Source organism: Anarrhichthys ocellatus, unplaced genomic scaffold (assembly GCF_004355925.1).
Source record: "Anarrhichthys ocellatus isolate YVR2014 unplaced genomic scaffold, GSC_Weel_1.0 scaffold3, whole genome shotgun sequence".
NCBI lineage: Eukaryota > Metazoa > Chordata > Actinopteri > Perciformes > Anarhichadidae > Anarrhichthys > Anarrhichthys ocellatus.
The window spans coordinates 4,794,479-4,813,700 of record NW_022280033.1 but is presented as its reverse complement, the minus strand read 5'-3'; the positions used below and the strand labels follow the sequence as shown (position 1 = coordinate 4,813,700).

At 44.5% G+C, this 19,222-nt stretch overlaps 3 protein-coding genes across 6 annotated transcripts in view; 2 read left to right on the top strand and 1 right to left on the bottom strand.

Moving 5' to 3' along the window:
• Positions 1-392: 392 nt before the first annotated feature.
• On the top strand, positions 393-7,920 carry slc3a1 (solute carrier family 3 member 1). Its single transcript, XM_031879286.1, has 10 exons — positions 393-1,366; positions 1,955-2,134; positions 2,260-2,405; positions 2,727-2,852; positions 3,261-3,380; positions 5,096-5,220; positions 5,678-5,879; positions 5,989-6,171; positions 6,465-6,590; positions 6,698-7,920. Exons 1-10 carry the CDS (start codon positions 952-954, stop codon positions 7,127-7,129), a joined length of 2,055 nt encoding a protein of 684 aa, XP_031735146.1. The 5' UTR covers positions 393-951; the 3' UTR covers positions 7,130-7,920.
• prepl (prolyl endopeptidase like) lies at positions 4,665-13,714 on the bottom strand. Its single transcript, XM_031879274.1, has 15 exons — positions 13,371-13,714; positions 12,450-12,578; positions 12,265-12,331; positions 11,786-11,966; positions 11,580-11,668; positions 11,360-11,486; positions 11,066-11,282; positions 10,644-10,835; positions 10,260-10,472; positions 9,842-10,017; positions 9,522-9,738; positions 9,123-9,272; positions 8,873-8,999; positions 7,743-7,831; positions 4,665-7,411 (listed from the first exon to the last, which is right to left on the bottom strand). Exons 1-15 carry the CDS (start codon positions 13,503-13,505, stop codon positions 7,334-7,336), a joined length of 2,187 nt encoding a protein of 728 aa, XP_031735134.1. The 5' UTR covers positions 13,506-13,714; the 3' UTR covers positions 4,665-7,333.
• The window catches only part of LOC116401082 (calmodulin-lysine N-methyltransferase-like), a 22,897-nt gene continuing 17,154 nt past the window's right edge, over positions 13,480-19,222 (top strand). The window contains exons 1-4 of one of the 4 annotated variants that reach the window (XR_004213969.1): positions 13,480-13,529; positions 14,033-14,225; positions 15,180-15,358; positions 15,691-19,212. Coding sequence is in view for 2 of the 4 variants with exons in the window: in XM_031879314.1 (XP_031735174.1) it covers positions 14,064-14,225; positions 15,180-15,358; positions 15,691-15,755; positions 16,077-16,078 (408 nt within the window). In the remaining 2 variants the exon portion in view is untranslated. Of the gene's footprint in view, positions 13,530-13,856; positions 14,226-15,179; positions 15,359-15,690; positions 19,213-19,222 lie in introns of those variants that run through there. The other 3 variants (XR_004213968.1, XM_031879314.1, XM_031879309.1) reach the window with 3 other exon arrangements.

Here is a 19,222-nt window from a genome sequence, read left to right as displayed (position 1 = left end):
GAACACAAAAGGCTTTGTCAAGAAGAAAAAGTCAGCGTGTAGCTCGGAAAAGAAAGCACAAGTCTTCTCACATGGCCTGGTGTCCCCTGAAGACGTCGCATCACTTGGATTAAGGGACAAATAATTCAGATTTGCAGAATTTGTATTTGAATATTCAGCTTTGATAATTCCACATGTTGAATAGGATGTACTTAACAGGCAGTCCTCTTTCTCCCATTCAAATATAATTTGGGATATTTATATATATATTTTCGGTCTGACCAGTAGGTTTCTGCATCATGCAAGCTAAATGACTATAATTTGGCAACTGATTTGTGTTACAATGTTTCTCAAAAGTGCAACAATTGCACCTATGAGGGTACCACCAGAAACCCAGGAGGTTTCTGCGTCAGTGCTGTAGTTTTCGAGAGATGTCGCCTGAAATTTGCGCATGCGTAGGAGGACAAAGAGATTAGCGTTGGTGCGCAAGGTAAACTTGGATCCTAGACAGAACTCGAGGAAATACTGGCGATAAAACATTTAAGATATCCCACTGCGCTAACACAATAACAATGCAATTCCCGTTTGTAATACAGTTACAAAGTTGTTATTTTAAACTGTTTATTCTGTCGCACCATTGTTAAACAAGTTTACCTCGAAATCCCCATTCCTCCAAGATTAAGCTGTGACTCGACACAGGTGAAGGGTATGAATACTTCTCCCACTACACATCTCAGTCAGCACTGCAGCAAGAAAGGTTAATCTCCACCCGATCCCATCCAACTCTCCAGCTTCCCACATTCCTCAGGTGGCACTGCGCGCGTATGTGTGCGCGTGTATGTGAGAGAGAGGAAGACAGAGAGTACTCTGGCCTCTAGCAGTTACATAGCGTAATTTGGCCTCTTTGAGTCAGTCTGACTTCCCGAAGAAGAGCTAAATCAACACCGTTTGTTTTTCCCTCTTGCGAATCAGATGAGTGTTGCACAAGCCGCCGGTAGCAGGGAGCTCGGGGAGCGCAACCCCGGGTATCAGGACGTGGACGGCGATGGGTCAGCGGCGGACACCGTCAACCTCGAAGAGCCCGAGGAGAGGCGCGACACCACCACGCTGAATTTGGACGCGGACGCGGAATACAAGCAGATCAAGCCGTACCCCGGGATGCCCAAGGAGGTGGTGCTGCAGCACTCCTCCAAGGCCCGGTACCGGGTGCCCCGGGAGATCATGTTCTGGCTGATGGTGGCGTGCACCCTGGCGCTGGTGGCGATCACCGTCACGGTGATCGCGCTGTCTCCGCGATGCCTGAAGTGGTGGCAGGTCTCCCCGGTGTACCAGGTTTATCTCCAGTCCTTCAAGGACTCCGACGGAGATGGGGTCGGAGACCTCAAAGGTAAGATGCCCCTGACTCGAGCGCGTGCTCTGATACAGATCATTAATCCTCCTTAACACGTGTTTATTTCTATGAAGTCACACTATATAAATGGTTATAATGTATAACTAACGGCTTTATTCATGACCGTTAAGTCGTTTTCACACAGAATATCGTTTGAGTTGCCAGGTTGTGAAAGATCCTCCTCCAGCAGGAGGAGGATATATTTTAGTTCTTTAGTTCATCGTAGGCACTCTAATGGACCGGTTACATTCTAGAAAATACCTGCAGCGTATTTGGACCAAAATACATTTGTTAACAATGTATTAACATTTATAAATCTAGATCTGATGGCGTATTAGAGAGTGTAAAGCAAGCCCACAAGTATTTGTTATACCAACATGTAGGCCTATTACTACTTTATTACCAAATAGAAAGAATAAACAACAAGCAGAGGGACTTAAATAAATGATAAAATCACTGATTTTATTTCACCATTAACATTATTGGTTGAAATATTCTATTTTAATACAAGTTTTGCACTTCTTTGTCTTTGGCACCAAGTCCTCTAGTATCCAGCATTGATCACTGGTGTCTCTGGTCTGGCAGGCATTCAGGAGCAGCTGGATCACTTCCAGTACCTGAACATCAAGTCAGTGTGGGTCAGTCCTTTCTACTGCTCTCCCATGAGGGACTCCGGCTACGATGTGGAAGATTTCCGGGCCGTTGACCCGCTCTTTGGAACAATTCAAGACTTTGAAGAGCTTCTGGCTCAAATGCACAACAAAGGTGTGTACTCTCCTCTCCACAGATCTGATGGTGGATCGCCACACGTCTTGTTTTGGGGGTAGCAGAGTTGTCTGGCTGGCAGGGTCCATGTCTTAGACTCACACTAATCTCTCGGTTCCCACCAGGTTTGAAGCTGATCATGGATTTCATTCCCAATCATACCAGCGACCGTCACCGCTGGTTTAACTTGAGCCGGACTGGAGACCCTCACTACAAGGATTACTACGTCTGGACCGACTGCAATGGATCCGCTCCGAGGCCTAATAATTGGGTCGGTAGTGATTTTCACAGAACCTTCACTGATGCATTGCACTCATCCCGTTCTCACTCCCAGGGCGTCAAATACCGACGCTTTGTCACTCCTCTCTGCGACTGATATCGACGCACAAGTCACCTTTTAGCATCTGTATGAGACACAGGCTTTCAAGTAACTACAATATAAAACCCATCCCCGTCATTATTAGACGTTAAAAAAAATTCTACAGTAGTGTGATGACAGATTAGGGCGGATTAGTCAAACACACAGGACTTTCATCCAGGAGACCGGTGTTCATGTCTCTTCTCCTCTTGACTCCCTCCTCCTTTCTCTCAGGTGAGTGTGTTTGGGAAATCGGCATGGACTTATGATGAAGTCAGAGGACAATGCTACCTGCACCAGTTCCTCAAGGAGCAGCCGGACCTGAACTTCAGAAACCCACATGTCCGCAAAGAGATGACTGTAAGATTACACGGCCGCACACATTGTCTCTGCTATTGACTCATTTCTAAAAGCGTTTGGTTTTTAGTGACTCGTATAACATATCTCGTACTAAGATCTTCGTCAGTGTTGTCCCCATCTGGCTCGTCTTCTCCACTGTCCCGTGATTGTTGTAGGTATCCACAATCCTTGTAATCTGTAGCTGTAATGTGTGATAATGGCCAACTGATTCCACATAAACTTGAGCTAGTAACTCCGTGTGTCTTTTTATCTGCCAATTCACAGAACAATAAGGAAGTACAGACTATGCCTGCAACAATTTTACGATAATCAAAGGACACTTAAGCACTAGAGTCTGGCCTTCAGCACATTTTCTCACTGCACACACAGCATTTTTTAATCAAGTTTATATTTATGATTCTATTTTAGGATATCATTCGTTTCTGGCTGGAGAAGGGAGTGGACGGGTTCCGGATGGGTGCAGTGAAGCGCCTCATGGAGGCTGCACACTTGAGGGATGAACCACAGGTGGACCCAAACAAAGCACCAGTGAGTGGCACCTCTTTTAGTTATCATTTTGGATAAATTGACAATGAAATAATACAATTTTTTTGAAGTGATGAGACACTGTCCTCATAGACTTAAGACCCATGTCCAGCCCCCCTTCTGAGATGGTCACAAGGTGTTAGGTCTGGCTTGTCATGTTTAATATTTAATAATAACAGATGTTCAGATGGTCAGTCAGTGAGGTCTGTCTGTGTCCATTTCTTTACTCTTTGCTACTGCTCTACTGTGCACTCACCAAGCAGCTCTTCTTCCTGGGAGCTCAAAATTCAGTTGTAGTTAACAATCTGTATTGTAACATTCAGTTATGCAATTCTATCATGATTGTATCTTGTTGAATGATATGAAGGGTCAAGAGTCCAGATTGTAATGGTCTGAGGGATAAAAGCAGCACTGTGGGCAGAAGCTGCTCGGCTGAAGCAGTACTCTCGTGTAGCTGGTACAACAAACACAATCACCAGCTGAGTGGGAGAGTTCACGGTGTTCTTGATTTATCATTCATTTATCTCTGGCTTAAATGTCAGGTTCATCTTGTGCCCTTCTGGAATTCAAAGGGGTCATGATTCACGCAGAGCGCACTGAGAGAGACTTTTTGCACCATGGAGACTGAAGTTATTTCTCACAGGGGAAAGATTAGTAGAAAAGAGGCATATTTTGGGGGATTAGCAAATCATTGGGAATTACCTACCACTTGAGAATAACTGACTCTACTGGTGACACTCACTGCTGCATTGACCGACTACTCGTCTTTAATAACCCTCGCCGAGCGGTGCTTTATAGTGGCGTGGAACAAAACAAAAGGTCACTGTTGGGCAATACACAGAGATCTTCATGCAATCTACAAAAACATTTAACCACTAAATTGCAATAAAGAGTCACAGCTGTGTGTTTATTGGCATATTGAGAAATGTACAACAACTGTGAATCTGATAATCCTAACTTGACCAGCTATCAGTGTTGGCATTATTGCTTTAGTGGTTTAGTGCCAGTTGTAGCTTTAAATTCAGACCAACTATGTGCTTTATTGTGCTGAGCGGTTTGCTCATGTGGCAGCATGTCCAAAGCTCAGTAATTAAATCTGTGAATAGATTTATGGTGTGGAACCTGTGGGTTGTCCCTGTGTCCTCACAAACAAAGAGACACACACATTAGGTGTTTAGGAGTTTTATTTCACTGTCCTCCAAAAGGCCTTCCAGCACTGAAGCAGGTTCCGGGCTGGTTCGCTTACAACTGTTGCTTTGTCTTTGTGGTCCCATTAGGGCCCAGAGAGTGACATTTTATACTTAACAAGACATATTTTTCTGCTTGTGTTACTTTTGTCTTCTTCCCCAATAACAACCAATAATTTACCAATAAAATTAGCACCAAACTGAACATTTTTTTAACACTACTCCTTCATTATTGAACCCAAAAGTCTCTTATCACTTGGCCTCTACTCTCTATCTGAGCCTGTGACTGGACCCGGTGCTTAGGTGGACAAAGGAACACATTCACACCCAAGCTCTCATAACTCCCAGTGGGCAGAGGAAAACACAGTTGAGCTCTCTTGATCCACTGTGGTGGATGATCTAAGGGTGGAAGCTTTACTGTGAATAGACCACTAGTACCCTAAACCATATGCGAAACCAATTAAATGAATAGGCCTGACATCCAATAATAGCTACATTACTCCATATTTATTTATATTTACAACAATCCAGGAGTCTGTGGCCTCAGAGTGGGACCTCCACCATGACTACACCACCAGTCAGCTGGGCCTGCACGACCTGCTGAGGGACTGGAGGGCTGAGATGGATGTCTACAGCCGTGAGCCTGGCCGATACAGGTACGGGAGCCATACAATAATACTATTGTACACTTTGGACTGATACTGCTCTTACCTACTTCATTTGCTACTACGTATGATGATCACGTTGCCATAAGGTTCACGTAGCTCATCATTCATAATTTTATTACTTCTGCAACAGTCCTTTGTATTGTCTTGCGTCACATGTTTAAAACTCGTATTTACAATTTGAGTGTCCCTGTTTAATGTAACTGTGTTTCACTACTGTCTATAAATATGACAATAAGGTTGCGCAATATAAAGCTCAGACTATAAATATCCCTCTTTTCTACAGGTCTGAAACCTTTTCTGGTTTAAATTTCTACTTTAAATCCTTGTTAAAGGCCAATGAAAGAGTTCAGCAGAGTTCACAAGGATTCAAATCAAGTCTTGTTGACACTGTATGGCTGAGGATCAGATTGCATGTTTTCATAAACAAGTTCTTGATCCACTTCAGGTTCATGGTGTCGGAGTCTTATGATTACCACGAGGTGGACAAGACCATGATGTACTATGGCACCCCGCTGGTTAAAGAAAGTGACTTGCCCTTTAACTTTTACCTGCTGGACCTGCCTCAGAACAACAGTGGCTCGTGGGTTAAACATCTGGTCCAGCTGTGGATGGCCAACATGCCCAGGGGACAATGGGCCACCTGGCTGGTGAGTCAGGAGTCCCAGGATTCTCGCTCACTTTATCTATACATCTCACATCCCTCACTTTTCAACATCAGCTTTCTCTTCCATGTATTTCTCTTAAACTGTGTATAAGGTTGGGAACCACGACAAGCCTCGGATTGCCTCCACTGCTGGTCAGACCTACATTCGTGTCATCAACATGCTGCTGCTGACCCTCCCAGGCACGCCCACCACCTACTACGGCGAGGAGATAGGCATGGAGAACATTAACGTCACAGACAGTCAGACACAGGACCTTGCTGGCAAATACAATGCGGTCAGTACTGTGCATACACAATAAGGAATGTCTCACTGTGACGTCTCTGCCATGGCCCTTTTAATTGATGACGTTACAAAACAGGATGAAGTGTGTTATAGTGACATAAATGTATCCAACTTTACCACAAAATACAGCCTGGAAAAAAGGCCATGAAGTTAAATCACCGCCTCTGTAAAGAAATTTCAACAACTGAACAATGTGACATTCATGATGGTAGGATTGTGGCAAACTGAGTGCACGTGCATGAAAGTATGTCCATAGACATTCATTGTGCTCACATTTCCCTGCAGAGTGCCAGTCGGGACCCTCAGCGGTCTCCAATGCAGTGGAGCGGTGACATGAACGCAGGCTTTAACAACAAAACCAACATCACCTGGTTGCCTGTACACCCTAATTACACAAGCATCAATGTGGAGGTACAGAACTCATTCAATACTGTCCAACTCTGGAGAAACATCTGGCCAGAGCTTGTTCAACTTGATCCTGATCATGGTGCATCCCCGTGCCACTCTCTGTCTTCTAGGTCCAGAGGGAAGATGAAGGGTCTGTTCTGGCTCAGTACCGTTTCCTGACCGCCCTGCGTCAGTCAGAGCTCGCCCTTCAACGCGGATGGTTCTGCTACGTCCACGCCGATGCCAGTGTCTTCTCGTACCTCAGAGAGCTGGATGGGCTTAACCGAGCTTTCCTCATGGTGCTTAACTTTGGTAAAGAATCCACCATCACAGATCTCTCCTCTGTTCGTGAGCTACCAGACCAGCTAAAGGTGCTGAAGAGCACCAACCAAGTCAACGACGGCAAGGCGTTACAAAAGTCTGGTATCCCGACGGAGGCAGGAGAGAGTTTGGTGATTCAGTACTCCACCAGCACTCGGTTTAATCCGAACCACCCAGAACAGTGCTACGTCTCTGAGAAGGCCTGCTATTTGAGTGTCATGGATATACTTTATAAATGCTAAAATGAAAAGTTATTAAAGTTCACAGCAGCAATCAAACGATCAAGATTCTTTTTCTCTGTACGAGATCCATGTCATATAATAAAGAGGACCATTGCAGATACATTCACTGTTGATGTGGATTAAGATTTGGGCTCATACTGTGGTCATGATGGCAGATGTTTAGGTCATTGTGGTTAGATTCCTGATTTCCCCCTCATAGCTGTGCTATCTCTTCCTCCTGCGTGGAGGCCGAGGAGGGTCCAGGTCCAGCTCTGTGTGTAGGAACGCTAGCGTGAGGGCTTCCTGAGTCGGGAAGAGAAGACAGAGGACACATTTCTCAGTCCGTACCCAACAACTCAACCGATAAAACTAATGTCAGTGTTCACAATGTGAGAAAAGGGTTTGTATGAAATTCTCTTTACAGTATTGTCACTTTTCAGCATGGATGTGTATTTTCAGTGGGTTTAAGAGCATCTGGCCAAGCAAAATCACTGAGAGAATAATAATCAAATAGAACTGCTTGTGTCTAAATCGCCTTATTTGTGGATATATTTGGAAGCACATATTTAAAAAGCTCCACTTTAAAAACTTAAAAATGCTTCAAATCCCTTTTAGAGAGAGGAGAGTGCATTACCTCCTCCAGCATCAACTCAAAGTCATCTGGTCCGTGGTGATTTGCTCCAGGTTGAATATTCAGAACTACGTTTGGTGCTGGTTCACATTCTGAAAGAACGAGGAACACGGAGGTCAAAGGCAAAATGGGGGACATTGTTTCAAACTTCCTCCCCTTATCTTATTGTATGCCCACTTTCTCTGCTCTCGGTCTAGTCGTCCCAAATCCCCTCTCTCTCTCTCTCTCTCTCTGTCTTTACTCTCTCTCTCTCTCTCTGTCTTTACTCTCTCTCTCTCTCTCTTTACTCTCTCTCTCATTCATGCTGCCAGCTGATATTGCCCTCCCTCTTCTCAAAACCCACCATATTACCCCCCTCCCCCGTCTCTGTGGTACGGGCTGTTTCACAAGTGCGGTCTTGACCTTGACAGCTCCCAGTCTGTGCCGTCTAATCTCTTGCTCTGATACACTATCTCTTTACCATGCTAATGGGCCGGCCCACCCGCCTCCATGTGTCTATGCCATCAGCACTTTATCAAAGACTCCGGAGAACAGAGAGAGACAGATTAGGGAGACATATACACACACATACACAGACACGTAAGCTGCCTTGTGTGTGTGTGTGTGTGTGCGTGTGTGGGAACAACAGGAAAGTGAGAGAGGGTGAAAGAGAGAGATAATTTGAAACAAGGCGAGTGGAGGCAGTGCAGAGAGAGAGAGAGGGGTGTAAAGAGGAGTACCACCAATGTGGTGTAGGCAGATTATAAGTGAGAGGGAGAAGGAGCCTGTCTAGGGGGACATGAGAGCAATTAGCTGACACTGACACACACACACACACACACGCTATACTACAAGGTGACCTATGCTATACTTTGATCATGAACTTTAAATGCTGTTAGCAGTTTCCCCAGACCGACGGACAGACAGCCATACGCCGGTTTCTGCTGCCTCTCCAGACATGCACACTGACACTACTATTGGGAGCTGACCCTAAACTATTAAAACCTCTGATGATGCAGAAATCACACCGAAAAGGATGTGGGAACAATTAGGAAATCCATCCCGGAATGCACACACAGTTGTTTTTATCCAACAGCATGCTTGGTGAGTTCGCTGTTGCGATAGCATGTGTGACGGTGTGTGTGTGCACGTACCTGACTCTGGTTTCATGGTGAGGTGGGTATGAATGGCGTTTTTTAACTGCTCGGTGTATCTGAGGACGCCTGCCAGAGGAACCCTACGATCACCGCTGTATGCTGTCAGCAGAATCGATGGGTAGCACTAGCTCACAGAATCACACACACACACACACACACAAAGATAATAAGAGTAAATCGGAGAGAATCTCATAATAAAAAACTGCAGCTACATTTTTTGGGGGTTTCACGGTCTTCCTCTCCACACCTGAGGGGTAATGTTGTGAAGGGGACAGTAGGAGGAGATGGTTAGTCTATGTTTTGGGTTTCCTACTGGGTTCCCCCATTCTTCTCTGTCCTCCAAAGTTAGAGGCAGGCTGGGATCCTCCATAGCTCCCAACACATCCAGGAAAGGAGCCTGAACACAGAAAAATAAGTGTCTTTGGATGTGTGTGTGTGTGTGTGTGTGTGTGTGTGTGTGTGTGTACACCTGAGTGCAAGGAGTGAGGAGGCCGTCCTTGAATTTATATTTAACTCTTACATATTGGCAAACGCCTGCTTGTTAAAGTGCTCTTGAGGAAGACACAGAGTCTGTAATATTCTTAAATAGAATAACACTAAAAGCTACACAGGAATACACAATTCTCCGGTGATTTAACGCCTTTACCTGCAGCGTGACAGCCCGCACCATGTGTGGGTGTCTGTTGCACAGCGCTCCCACTGGCACAGCACCAGCACTGCAGGCTGTGAGGGCAGTGAGTGAAGGAGACGAGACTCCTAAAGAGAAGAGGTGATGGAGACAGGCTTGGAGGTCCTCCACTCCTCTCTGCTTCCCCTCTACGCGAGCTTGTCTTTGCCAGAACAGGCCACGCTCTCCTCCACCTCTAGAAGGTGTACATGACAAAGATTCACTTCAACACAGAAGTTCGAATTCCAGAATTAACCAGTCAGGTTGGTTTTTAGGCTGCTGCAGAGCGAATACGTTACCTGATGTGGCAGAAGGCCAGAGTCCAGCCCTGCTCCAGCAGCAGCCTTTTCTCTGGGCAGAACTCCATGTTGAGATCTCTGCCATATGCTCCGTAGACACGGACCAGTAGCGGCGCCTGGCGCAAACTCTCCACAGGTTTTGAATGAAACAGTGTCACCGGCACCAAGGTACCATCCTGCAGAGGAGAGGCAGAGAGACTGGTCTGGAGACTGTGAGGAGCAGATGATCATCATTCTTCTATATGTTGTGTTCTAGGTGTATGTGTGCAGGACCAAATACGTACTATTGAGGTCTTCTGTCTTTGTTGGCTAAAAGAGCTTCATCAGTGGACACGTGAGCTTCAAGACAAAATGCTTACCTCCCTGCTGATAGTGTTTCAGTGTGTGTGCATGCGTCTTATATATCAAGTGTTCTCACTTGGCTGCAGGCCTCTAAGCGTGTGGTGGTATAATTCCCCTGGCTCTCTAGGGAGGTCCCATCTCCGGTGCCTGATAAAAGTAGCCCGTCCTCAGGGTTTAGACAGTAGGGCACCGGGAGGTGGACTGGAGATGAAATCAAGAACTCTAACACACCGCGTTGGTCTGCCACACCTGGTGTCTTGGTTTGGATGGCACAGGCCCAGGAAGGGAGCTTGGGAGTATAGAAATATAAAAGTGTAAGACATTAATACATAAAAGCAAGATATGTGTAGATTTGACCAAGTGTATATTTCATGTATTGTCTATATCTGTATGTGGAATCTGCACTGGCTGTGAAAACAAATCTCCCTCTGGGACATTAAAGACTATCTGACTATCTGACCTGTACAGTGTATGCCTCCTTGGGATGGGTCAGCGGGACCACGACCAGGATGAGCTCACCGGCTGGTGTTCTCGCAACTAACACGCAGTGGTCGCCAACCACGTCCATGTCTTTGATGGCAGTGCCAGGGCCAGGGGCAAACAACGGCACCCAGGAGACCATGTGTGGCTCCGAGAGAGGGGCCTGTACAACCTAGTTTTTCCATTTCAAGATTAAAACATAAAATATTTATCAGCATGTTTTTCTCCTTCCAAAGTTCCTGCACCAGAATCAAGTAGATAATAGGGACCAATTGTGTCCAGTCAAGACAGTAAACAAGGCTTAAAGGGTGCCAACATACAGAAACCTATTTAAAATATTGTAACACATTCTATTCATGTGAAATGTATAATAGTGTTTGTTAACAAGTGTATAAACTCGACCTGATATTCTTGTCCAGGCCCTGTATTAGTCAGTATAATCAGACCCTTTCTCCAGTGCTCCACATGGTACAGGAGGTCCGGCTGGCGTGGCTGAACCAGGAAAGGCTCTAAATGGGATGCTGTTGTATCAATTAGCAGCACCTCTGAACTGGTCCTGCTGCTGCAATTGATGCTCAGTATCTGTCTGTCTCTTGAAAGGGCAACCTCCACAAACACACTGTGGAGATGGCAGTGCATCAATTAGAGGTGGTGTGGGAGCAGAGGCAGCTGAGATGTCACATCACTTACACTTACTCGGGATGCGTTTCCTCATACACAGAAGTTATCCTGCTTCCACCGGGGGTCAGGTCCAGCCGAAGCACTCTGCCGCAGCGTAGACCCTCCAGAGTTGTGTAAAACAGGACCTCGTCTGTGGCCCACTCTTCACACATGCAGACACATGTACATACACAAAAGTATCCTTTAATTTTAGCCAGGGCACTATTACCTCAAGTGCAAACTATTTAAAACGTACCAAAGCTCAAGACTTTATCCAGAGTGAATACGACGTGTGGGGGATCCAGAGGGGAGGACTTTCTCTTTCCAAGTCTCACAACCACACACCTGGATTAACATGACACTCATCCACTTATTCATTCAGTAACTGAGACAGTTTTGGCAAATTTGCCAGTTGAAGAAAAATTGCTTCTGAGGAAACGATATGTTGAGTGTATAATTTACCTCGGCTCTTCTCCGTTAGTAGTTTTTAGTGTTGCAGCAAGATGCTTTTCCTGTGGGGACAGACGTATTCTCTGAACAGTCCACTGAATCCTCTGCTTCCTCTCTTCATTATCAACTCCTGTCTTCTCCTCCTGTCCAGAGACTTGTTCTAGATTTAGCACCTGCTCTGACACCGGCTCACCTGCAAACGGGGAGAGGATACTGAGCGAATCATAAAAGTTGGAATGACGTTATTCCTCATAATGGAACGCATAAGATGTGGCAGATGCAGCTGTGGGGATAAATAAGATAAAAGGTACTACAGTTTAATCTTGTTTTTGGTTTGCCTCTTGTCCTCTTTAAAAGGTTTTTCAATTAAATTTCCATGGATGAACTCCAGTCTTTAGAATACAATAATGTCACAGGTTTCCCTTCCCAATTATCTGGCTGTATGAATTGTTGACATTAGTAGTCGAGCTGCATTCATGTGTTCTGCTTACTCTGTCTCTGGTCCAATCTGTAGATGCCATCACTCTCAATGAAATACTCATGGTGATGTCCACAGATCTGTGTCAAGAGAATTCACAGGGACACCAAAAGGCTGAATGTTCATGTCCTTTACACTGAGCTTATATTACAAATCATTACGAAATGGTTCAAAGCTGAGGCAGGAGGCCGGCCTTACCGATGAGTGATCAGGTGTGTTGGACAACCTGCGGTACGTTGCCTTCAGTCTCCTGTTGAAATACTTCTGCAAGTCCTTGTACCTCTCAAGTCCAGAGCTGAGATGATCAGTGGATGAGTTTGAAGTGTCCTGAAATAAAACGAGAGACTTTTAAAAACTGTAACGAAACACTTTCAAATTGCAAGTGTCATTACTGGTCAAATCAATATTCTGTACCTTGTGCTTGAGCAAGACACTGAAAGTCTAAATAAGACGAGTATAGCTTGTAAACCACTCAGTGAACTGGTGTTCAGCGGGTATTTCCCTGTGCTGTGACAAAAACATAAATGAGGAATGTATTTTTGCAATATTTAGACATTTATTATTTCTTAAAGTGTAAGCATATGCAGTTTAATATGGGAGTAAGTGATAAGAAGGCTGCATATGTTAAACATGTTAGTATTGGATGTTAGAGTACTGAACAATGGTAGTCTTTATCATCTATAACTGCACTACGATGATTTCAAGAAACCTAAAAATAAGGTTGTAAAGTTGTGATTTGGTAGGGTGGCGTCATGACATGCTTTCCATTCAAAATAAACAAGGTGACTGTTTTAAATTAATTCTAGATTCCACTTGGAAGACTGAAAATCGTTGAGGATTATTATTGTAAAGAAATTAACACTTTAGAATTATGACGTAATAACTGTATTATTAATGGCCTTGTAGCTTATTTCCGTGTGAGTGCAGTGAGCCACATCCAGAGGTGCTTGATTTCAGCCCTGTGCCCTTATCTGCGGCTCAGTACAAGACTAGTTTTGTCAGCCTGGTAAAAGGAGACACCGTTTTGAATAATGCATGACTTGACAGCTAGTAATCTCACACCAAGCCTAAAAGTGTTGCAGAAACAGCATCCCCGTAACGTTAACTGAACACCCTTACCGACGTGCAGCAACGTTGGACGGACAGGGAGTAACATGTCATCCGTTTGCGAACGGCAAGCTCCCAAAAAAATCCTAACCGAGATGGTGTAACGAGACGAGCCGGTGAACACAGCAGAGAGGAGAGAACAGCCATTACAAAGACGTAACGTTTAATCAGGTAAATAGACACGTGCTAGCTGCGTTTATGTGGTTTTCAGAAGCCAACTGTCACTGCCTGGTAAGTTAACATCGGTCATCACGACAGTAATAACCGTTTACACGTTTAATATGACAAATAGGCATTGTATTTCAACCCGAAATATGTATCGTTGACAGCAGCGTAGAGATTATATGCACGTGTATGATTTCCTAAACAAAGCCCACTGTGGATGACGTAGCGAGCATACACAGACTAAAGTAATCGAATCCAGACACACGCGGCGGTTAGTTTGTAACGGACGATCGGGCATCATTGTTTCGATATTCCATTGCTATGCCTCGAACGCCAAAAGTGTACGGAAGTAGCATGTTTCCATTGTGGGTGTAACAGGTGATTACAGTGAAGCGTATCTGCGAGCTGCGTTGGAGTTGTTTTGAGAGAAAAAAACCACCTTATTTTTTGTACAACCACATTTCTACCGATAACTGTGACAACCCTACAGCCAGTGTATTTGTTTACAGGTTTATTTCCGCCCACGTCTTCGAAGATAAAATGGAGAGGGACTCAACCGGTACTGCAGAAAAGACCGAGCCGGCTTCGCCTTTGAGGAAAAATATGAATCAAGACACCTGCGCAGCGAATTCCCACAGCTCCCTGGTTGAAACCTGTGGTGCTACTGATGTGGCAAAGGCCAGGTGGACTCTACTCAGACAGGTATTGGTATCCTCAAAAGAAAGCACAAACATCTTGTGGTTTCAGTATATTTGTGCGTGCGTTTTCAAAATGTGTTCAATGTTCAACATAAAATGTGTTGTTTGGGCATCTCTCGTTGGGCATTTGTACTGTGTAGTATTTTAGTATCATGTAGTATTTATTCAAACCCAAGATGTGAACAATATGGGCAGGGACCTTGCCAATGTAATAACAGTTTCAGTCTGTTACATATAATACCAGTTTGTGTATTAAGTAATCTTGGTTTATTATAGCGTGCTGATCTATTTTGGCATATAGTATAACTTGAATCCTTTCCTTCTGCAAGAGTCATTTTACAACAATACATTCCAGCTTCACAGTGTCTTTGTCACGAGGACGAGTCTCTCGCTCTACTTCTGATTAGCTTTACATGTACACAGACCTTGTACAGGCATGAGCAGTGACTGTAAGAGTAGGGCTTTTCCCCTTAGATGGGCATTATACAGACATAACACTCGGGTTACAGGAAAAGCTCCCTCTGATGGGGCCAGCTTGCATTCTGCATTTCTTCCTCTTGGCGCAGTAATGTCCTCTATGTGTGGACTTCACGAGAATATATGGATGGACAGAAAGATATAGATGCTGCAGAAAGAACTACAGATTCATAATTCATTCTGTGCATTATGTTTGAAGCAGCCTACATTTAACTTTTATTCAATTCATCTCAGGAAAGTATGACTTTGTTATTGAACATCTGGACTAATGATAAATGTAAAGTCTGTACAATATGTCTTTCTGCTCCATTGCTTGTCACGGTCTTCCCAACGGTCTGTTGAAATTAATCCTCACACTGTCAAAAAAAGGACAACATTTCACTCTGCAAATGCTGAGACTTTACAGCTTATTATAATATTTACCAGCTCTTTTTGTGGAAATTGAAGTCCATTAACTCCCCTTTATTCCCGACTCTCACAGGTGTTGCGTCAGAAGCAGGCGGACACTCCAGAAGTCAAACAGGTGTCTGTTCGCAGGTTCGCAACGTTTGACCTTTTTGCCAGGAAAAGGCTTCTGACACAAAACTCTAGCGATAACTCAGATGACCAGTGGGTGGAGTACAGAAGTGTCTACTTCCCCGAATACAGTGCCTTGCTCAGGTACACACACACTTGAATGGAGGCACATTAGGCTCTAGTTTCAGATACTGCATGGTCACAGTGCACCACACAAGGAGCTTTTTCATCAGACTAGTTGGGTAAAAGTCAGTATTGAACACTTTGCAGGTTTATACAGCGTCATTCTGCTTTTATCATCGAGGGTAAAAGAGCAGATGGTGATAACATCACATAAACACATCTAGAATCTTTGGTTTGTTTTTAATCTAATATAATATCAAATGCAAAAAAGATGTTCCTTTGGAACAATGCCAAGTACAATATAGTATTCTCCCAGACTGCTTTGTAATCCTCTATTTTTTTGGGTCTCTTAGGGATAACCTGGGGCCCATCAGAGTTAATGAAGTGCTCAACAGTTTTGACAACACCGGTAATGTCTGTAAGTACATCATTTACCTTACTTCTTGGAGGCATTGTGTTTGTAATATGTTTGTGTGTGGATGTGATTATGTCCACCGAGTTTGCTTTAACTGCACTACTCCCTGGATGTTACCCCATTCTGAGACAGACAGAGAGACACACACACACACACACACACACACACACACTCTACAACTTTGGGTTTGCATCATGCTGTGTGCTGTTAGTGTTTGGTTGGTGGTTTGATTCCGTCTCTTGAATGGGAGTGTGTCTCTTGTGTGGCTTCTTTAGCAGTTTATCATGTACTCATTCCTCCCATCTCCCTTCAAATGTCCTTTAGAGGGGAATTGGGCTACAGTCTTCTTGTTGCTTCAGTCGACAGTGACGAGTAGTTTGGGAGAAAGGAAAGAGCGTGATGATGATATGGAGTGGAAGAGCATCACCTGGAACACAAGAGCCTTGATTTCGCCTTCATCCTGTCTAGTTATTGTGAGTCATTTAGCTTGACTGAGTTTACTTCTGGTTGAGTTGAATTCAGTTTCACTCTGTAATCTTCAGGTACTCCTTCTGTCTTTTTTAGATCGAATACATCTGAGATAAATGTTTTCGGTCCTGTCATAAATCTGTCATGGAGGTGTTTCAACCACACAGGCAGGACTGCTGTTTACATGAGTGGAACCAGTCATCTCAGCTACGCAATCGGATTATTTATGGGATTACAAACACTTATTCTCTCTTATAAGTACTTATGTTAGTTACATGTGTATTTCTTGCATTACCAATGTTGGTTAATTTGTGACCTGTACAAAATACAACTTTATTGTCCAACTTAGTGGAATTTTATCTGTGGCTACACCTCAGCAGCAACGACGTGTCAATACAATGATACAAATCTAAATTCGATGTGGCCCCTTTGTAGTTACTATAAACCTCTTTCTGTCTGGGCCCATCTTCACAGGCATGTGATGGGTTATGACAAAAGTCCTGAGCTAGCATTGACCAGCCAGATTGCCCCACAGCAGTCAGGGTCGGAGGTGAAGATCATGGCTAGGGGCTCCTTCATTGAATGCTGGGATCCGACTTTATAAATCATGACATAGCTCTGTGGCTGCTCTCATTCCAACCCGCTGGAATGGATAATCCCTTTCCTCTTCAAGGAAACAATAGGATCAATACTAGAGAAAATGAAAAGGTCTAGCTGCCTCCACTGTGCTGTTCCTGATTTGCAGGTCCCTCATTCCCTGTTTTGTCTTCATTCTCTTCCTCCTCTTGTATCTATAAAGTAGAAACTAATAGAAAGCTCTCCTGCCTCATTTCTCTTCCCTCACACCAGACATTTCCTGACTGCTTGCAGTATTTCCCCCCTCATCCCGCTTTCTCAATCTACCCCTCTTACCCTTTCTCCTCTTTCTTTCTTCCACCCCCTCCATCCCTCTCTCCTCCCAGCTGGAGTCGTGCTTGGCCAGATGGGTAACTGAGTTCCTGACTTGGCCGGTGGATTAGCACAGCCGGCGATGAGAGTATAAAGGTGGGGAGAGGAGGAAGGGGGGAGGTGGTGGGTGGGCATGCCAGAGGTGGAGTGTGTGCGTGTGTGGATATGTGTGTGTGTGTGTCAGGAGTGGAGAGCCACTAGCAACGGGACCTCGTTCCTCAAACAATGAGCCAGCCATCTCCCTCCTGTTCTCCATCCCATGTTTGGGACTAGTAATGCGTGAGATCAATTAGGATTGGTTGAGAGGAGGCTCTGAAAGGCCTAGAGGTGACCCTGTCAGAGCTCTGGGGTATATTTTTGGGGATGGGAGTCGGAGAGAAACCCCTCTAAATACACAAACACACACACACACACACCTGCTTATATCTGCTTCTCACAAAGATTTACAGCCATGCACTTATGCTTGCAAAAATCCACACGGTCTTGCTAATGAACACATACTCAAGTCTTTGCCCACCATCACATCCTCTCCACCTTTCCTGCTATCTTGATAATCCCCCACCCCTGAGGTGTGGACAAGCCCAAATCCTAGGGGTCCTTGTCCTCCTGAATAGCGGGCTAAAAAGCCTGGCCGGATTAGCCCACTGCCTCCAAAATGTGTGGACTCAGCTTCAAATTGCTACCTCCTCTCAGCATGACCCTCTCTCCCGGCCATTGTGTTTGTCCCACCACTGTGCACGTATGTGAACAATATGTTGTTTCTTAAGGTGACGATAAGCTGGAGTCAATGGTTTCATTTCAAGACCAGAGGAGCTGACAAGGAGTCTCAATGAAGGGTGTTTCAGGAAATGGAGAGTGTATCCTATAGAGATGACTGAGGGGACTCAGACAACTCTGTCCGAGTCTAATAAGCATTTTATTTCTTTTGGGGACAGAATCAAACCCAAATGAAACCATATATGTGGTTTACTGGAGAATGCGTGTATACTTTATTACTTTATTTACTTTACTTTATTACCTGTCAGTGTGTGCTGCAACACAGGGCATGCTCTTGTACAATAATAGTTAATAGTGTTCATTTTTACTTTTCATGGAGCAGGTTCAGATTATTCACAGTCTAATCGGGTCGGATTTTGTTTTACTGCTGGCTTGAGTCTCAGATCTGTGTATGGATAAGTCTATAATACCAAGTGGCTCTGAAGGGGTCGGAGCGTTCTCATTATCAACTGTGATCATTTTCGTAATTTAGTAGTAATTGTATTAATTTAAAGAGGTTTTGTTGGTGCAGGATTTTCAATTGTTTCTATATATTAGCCGTTGATGTGTATGTAAACAAATTGTTTGTGGAATTAGTTTCGAAGATGTCTTCTTGTATTGTTGCTTTTTTCATCTACGCCTGCATGTTGATTGATTCTCACGCTGCTGCTGGTGGTGACTTGGTGTTCTCTCTTTATTAAAGGTCTGTTTAGGTCAGCAGCCTTTCTGGTCTAATCCTCCTCCAGTTTATTTGCATCAGGTTTGACTGCTGTGTATGCACATCAGTTCGGGGTAAGTTTTCTCCGGGTGTGTTTTGGATTGGTTCCAACACTTTGGACCTGTGAAGACCTCTACCTTGGGGTTCCCGTTTTTTTTTTTTATATGCATTTACATGCATCCGACTGGTGACTTTGGATATATAAATATACTCACTCACCTGCGTTTCAAACAAAGCACCCCCTCTTGTGGTCATACAAAAGTCGTGGAACGGCAGTTACATTTGTAACTCGTCGACGTCGTCAATGAATAACTGGGCCTACTTCAGACTGGTCTTGATCACTTTGAACTATTTAAACTCTGAACTTCCGACCTTCCTGGTTCTCTAGCTGACAGCGGGGGCTTGTAATTGTAAGAGAGCTTTGTACGGCCGTTGCTTGGGGTTTTAGGGGTGCTTGTTTCCTGCTAGGGATCAGGATTTAAGGACACAATACAGGCCCTTGGGGTTGGGTGACTAAGAATGCCTCAGAGGAGGTGTGTGCATGTGTTTGAGAGGGTTTAGGAAGACCTTGTTGACATTG